A 5,592-nucleotide genomic window follows, 5' to 3' on the forward strand; every position below is an offset into this window, starting at 1 on the left:
TTTCGATCATTAGTAAAAATCTTTCCAACAGCTTCAGTATTGCATTATTATAATCTAGGTTATAATCAAAATGGAGCGAGAGAGAGAAGAGAATCCCTCATTGTTACATAGGTCATTTAATAATGTTTAGCGATTTTTTTAATTGTATTATAAATTCCATCGTCTATATCTCTCGTATCAAATTTATTATTCCTGTTATTTCTTCATAGTTCAACTCTACTTACGAAGTCTAGATTGTTGCAAACAGTAGCTATACCTGTGGTACACCAACTCCAATATGAAAATCACTAATGAAACCGCACATCCCATTCCAAGAAGCATCAGCGCTCCGGAGATTTCCTCTACATTCATATCTTTCAACGCACTATGCGGCCTATCCCAGGAGTGTTCAATCGATACCTGTACGAAATGATCCATGTAACGATCGACCTCCAACAACTCGATGTAACGCAGCAAGCATGCATCTCTGATCTGTGCGGCCAAGTAGTTGAAATGATCCAAAAGAGGCCACGTTTTCGTGGCGTAACCTGCCTCGTATTCGAAGTACAACGGTTCGCTCATGATACGATACAGCTCCACATTGCGTGCGTTGATCCAATTGCCGACCATTATATGACCATTTTCGAGCAACCCAACCATCGTTGCTTCCTGACCTCCGTCGGTAATATCGGTAAACCTTTCGATAGTCGGTACGTGAAAATTTTTCAGAATGGTCTTATCTTTTTCCTGCAAAAATATATTATGCATATAGGGAGATGATGCTAAGCAATAAGCTTACAGTTAACATACGTTTTCTGATAAATCCAACGCGTACATCCAAGCTGCATGAGGAGCATTCACTTGGATCCCAGCTTTGGCAAGATCTAGCACTGTTGCTATCGGAGCTTCATACGGTGGTATCGCCAAAATGCTATGAATTTTACCGATGTAGACGTTTCCAATGATGATGGTGAACATGAGAAGCGCTGTGACCGTAGTTACTTCCGCAGCAGTATTTGTGGGAATGTCTGCCGAAGTCAGAACGAATGTTCTGAGCACTTTGAGTAATATCCATGAGAATCCTTGATTCGTCCGAGGGATTGTAGTCGACTTGAAGATATGTAAGCAAATTGATACAGTAATAAAGATAGCTCCGAGCGTAATCCATACTGATGTGGAGAAAATGATGTAAATTAACTGCCAGTTTGGCACCAGCCTGCAAGTTTCAAAATAGAATCATGGGTATCAGGATATATAATATTCAATCAAAAGCATCATTCTCACCCAGGTTTTGGCACAAGACAAGTAACGCCAATCCACTGAATTACATCACTCAAGCTGAAGTATTTAAAAGTACCATAATAGCCACCCACGGCTCCCATTGCGAAGTCTACCTTACGATCCAACAAAGCTCCAAACATTCCATTGCCTGTGCCGTTGTCGAACACATTGCCGTACTGATTCTTTTGATCTACATGCAGTTCCCAGGTACAGTTGTATCGCAGACAAAACTGAGTCAACAGATACCCATCCAAGCCATCAACAGTGTATGCTTGATTTAGATATTTGAAAACTCCATTATTTCCTTGACGCATTATAATCCATGGAACTAAATGGAAGCAGGCCACCCGAAAAGTTTTACCTAGTAAATTTGTACCCTTGTCCAGAAAAAGATCTCTTCCGTAGATGAACGATTCATTATCTCCGTCGTATCTATCCAGCAGCTGGTACTCCAAGGATGTCGGTCTGCTCCCCACATATCTATGGGTAAGAAGTTCGAAAGTGGCGTTCTTCTGGACAACAAGAAGCAAATTCGAAATTTCCTCAAGAACGGGATGGCTCTGTATGTTTTCTAAAGTGGTCTTCTGATCATCATTTGATGAGTGAATCATCACTATAAAATACTTCGTGGCTATACGGTAGTCAGCCATATCATGCGCCGGGATAAATTCATTCAAGAACCAAAGAACAATGTTCTCGTCAATTATGAATGCAGAACATCCCAAATTTATAGCTTGAAACATTCCAACTTGCGGATGAATGATGACTAAAGGAAGATCATTTAGTGGAATATTAACAGACAAATCTGTTCGGTTTATTACACGGCAAATACTGTGCACCCCCAGAAAGTATGAGATAGCTACAAAAAAATATTATCATTTAACACTCGTTTTTTGTTTTAGTTGCACATTGCACACCTATTCTATGAACTAGTCTTGCCTGAGAAATAGTGTTGGCAATCGTATTCAAATGCCGCCGCAAAACCATTTCCATTCTATCACATCTATCCGATCGAACTGCGTCTAGCTTTCCCCAGCCAAAACGATGAAAATAACTTCATTTAGTCTTCAATTACTGAATTCGATTACGAGCGATCAGTGATGACCAGTTTAAGCTGTATAAATAGTTTTTATTTTTTACTTCCATCACAAATGACTTATCATAAGTGGAACATGATTTCGAGTAATGTGGATTGTACAAATAAATGAGCCTGTACCCATAAGTTTAGGCTCATTTATCTGTTTCCTGCCATTACATCTCAGGTGCCCCAATGAAAGTGAGCTATCATTAGAGGTCGCAAAGTTATCTTTGTGAACATTATCAATGATAAATCGTGGCTGTCTATTCCCAAGCTTTTCGAAACATCACAATCACATGAATTTTCTCAAAATAACTCATGTCAACAATAAAAGCCATGCAATGGCCGTAGATCTGTTATTTATTGCCACTTATTAAAAACACAAAAAAAAAACTGTTCCAGGAATCATGAATATCCGTTCGATATCATTGTTCGATTTTGTATTAAAAAGAGTGCCATGAATATGGGTTTTAATGATTTCATGAATAATTTTCGTGGTTTCAGGAACACATTTCTACCCATGTAATTTATTTTCAACCAGAACTATAGCCTGTTGAGTGTTTTTGCATAGGATCCCTTCTTTTCTCCTCTTCGACCTTTTGTCCTTCGATCTTCTGTCCTTTCGATGTTTTAGTCTTTTTATTCATACAGTTTTCTTTTTTCAGTTGTTATGGAACTTAATTTTTCAACAGAACCTCACACTATTTTCCTTACAAGGCCTGGGTGGTCATTTCCATTCAACTCGGTCCATGTCTGACCGTCGTCATCGATGTTACTAAATCGATTCACAATTGAACTGACGAATCGATTCATCGATTTAATAGAGTCCTTTGAATCGATGTTTTTGAATCTATTCAAATCGAATTCATATTGAAAATTTGAAGTTTAAAATGAGACCAAATGCATTTGCATTCAATTGTAACAATTTTAAAGATTTTAACATTTTAATTTAATCAGTTTTGAAATTCCATAGAAAAGATTTACTACAGCATGACTAGTTCAAAATATGATTTCTTTTCCCTCAGCTCGTTAGGAAATGTTCATCAAGTTCAACAAAATGAATCGAATCGAAAAATCGAATGAAGATAATCGATTCACCCGATTTCAGATGCCCCAAACATCGATTCGAAAAATCGATTAATCGGAATGAAAACATCGAATCGCCCAACGCTACTGCCGGCCGGTTTTCATTCAACGTTTCGCGGTGGTGTGAGACACGGTGCGCCTAAAAAGAAGCCTACATAAAAAAGTGCCGAAAAGGTTTGAACAAATTTGAAATTTTCGAAATTATAATAAGTGGTCGACTGTTGGTTGGGACGTACTACAGTGCGTCCCGTGTAGTGTAGCTACAGTGCGGCACAAAATTGTCTGGACATCCACATTTTTTCACGTTTTAACTTCTTGTTTACTCATTAGGGGTAGATAACGGGTGACCGTGGGTGGTAAATTACTGGACAATGCGTACCATTGGTACTTCACGTACCTGCAGGTATAAAATAGATCCCATTTGTGGTCCTTAGCCTCTTGTCCAGTAACTCCTATCCCTACCTCCCCGTGGTGCCGCCTGGGGTACGAGTAACCGTAGGGAAGATCGGGTAACCAACCCTGGTGGGACCTTTGTCGTATGTTGACTAGGAAGGGGGGTTCCTCTCTTCTGAGGGCGTAGCTTATCAGAGCGTCTGTTCTCCATGTTAGGAGCGGCTCAAAACACCGTCTGTTCTCCATGGTAGGAGCGGCTGATTATCGTCCTTGTGCCAGCGTGGGACTCTAAACTGTGCTGTGCACGATGATTCTCCGGCGAGACAGGGGGTTGGCGCAGGCCCTACTAGCCAGCCGTAAAAGTCATCAGTACAGGAAGCATACAATGATAATTCGTACCGGAACAATCGGCATAGACCCAGGCATTGAAAACGGACTAACGATTAGAATCTCGGATCATGAAACTGTAAGTCTCTCAATTTCTTGGGAAGTAACCGCATTCTTTCCGAATTATTGAGGGTCCGCAAGTTTGATTCGGGCCCAGATAGCCGTAGCAGTAAACGCGCAGCTATTCAGCATGACCATGCTGAAGGTCGTGGGTTCGAATCCCACTGGTCGAGGATCTTTTCGTAAAGGAAATTTTCTCGATTCCCAGGGCATAGAGTAACATCGTAACTGCCACAAGATATACACATGCAAAAATGGTCAATCGGCAAAAAAAGTTCTCAGTTAATAACTGTGGAAGTGCTCATAAGAACACTTATCTGAGAAGCAGGCTTTGCCCCAGTTGGGGCGTTACGCCAGAAAGAAGAATAAGAAGTTTGACATCGTAGCGCTGCAGGAGGTTTGCTGGATAGTGTCGACGGTCTATACGAATATGAATGGTTATACCATCTACCAGAGCTGCGGCTACAGACATGAGCTGGGCACAGCTTTTAACGTGATGAGCGAAATGCAGAGGCGCGTGATTGGCTGGTGGCCAATCGACAACAGAATGTGCAAATTGAGGATCAAAGGCCGTTTCTTCAATATCAGCATAATCAACGTGCACAGCCCTCACCTAGCAAGTGAAGATGACGATAAGGACGCTTTCTACGCGCAGCTGGAACGTGAATACGACGGCTGCCCAAGCTATGATGTCAAAATCGTTATCGGAGACGCTCAGGTTGGCCAGGAGGAGGAATTTAGACCGATTATAGGGAAGTTCAGCGCTCACCAGCTTACGAACGAAAACGGCCTTAGACTGATCGCCGCCTTCAAAAACAAGGCCATACGTAGTACCTACTTCAGCACAGCCTCCCGTATCGGTACACCTGGAGATCACCCCAACAGACTGGATCACACAGCGACCACGTTTTGACTCGGACCACTACCTAGTGGCGGTAAAAGTGCGCCAACGACTCCCCGTTGTGAACAACATTCGGTACCGACGCCCGCCACGGTACAATATGGAACGACTCAAGCTACCCGAAGTCGCAACTGATTACGCGGAAAGCCTTGAAGCAGCGTTGCCGGAAGAGGGAGAGCTCACCGAAGCCCCTCTTGAGGACTGCTGGAGTAGTCTCAAAGCAGCCATTAACAACGCGGCGGAAGGTGCCATTGGGTTCGTGGAAGGAAATCGACGGAACGGTTGGTTTGACGAGGAGTGTCAGACGGTTTTGGATGAGAAGAATGCAGCGCGGCCGATGATGCTGCAGCAAGGCATCCGTCAAAACGTGGAACGATACAAACAGAAGCGAAGAGAGCAAACCCATCTATTCCGGGATAAAAAGCGC

General features: G+C 42.3%; 1 protein-coding gene across 1 annotated transcript; it reads right to left on the bottom strand.

Moving 5' to 3' along the window:
* Positions 1–214: 214 nt before the first annotated feature.
* Positions 215–2,318, bottom strand: LOC5563604. Its single transcript, XM_021857051.1, has 4 exons — positions 2,178–2,318; positions 1,264–2,119; positions 790–1,195; positions 215–726 (listed from the first exon to the last, which is right to left on the bottom strand). Exons 1-4 carry the CDS (start codon positions 2,251–2,253, stop codon positions 217–219), a joined length of 1,848 nt encoding a protein of 615 aa, XP_021712743.1. The 5' UTR covers positions 2,254–2,318; the 3' UTR covers positions 215–216.
* Between the last annotated feature and the right edge of the window lie 3,274 nt (positions 2,319–5,592).

The sequence above is a fragment of the Aedes aegypti genome, unplaced genomic scaffold, assembly GCF_002204515.2.
Source record: "Aedes aegypti strain LVP_AGWG unplaced genomic scaffold, AaegL5.0 Primary Assembly AGWG_AaegL5_hic_scaff_671_PBJ_arrow, whole genome shotgun sequence".
Lineage (NCBI taxonomy): Eukaryota > Metazoa > Arthropoda > Insecta > Diptera > Culicidae > Aedes > Aedes aegypti.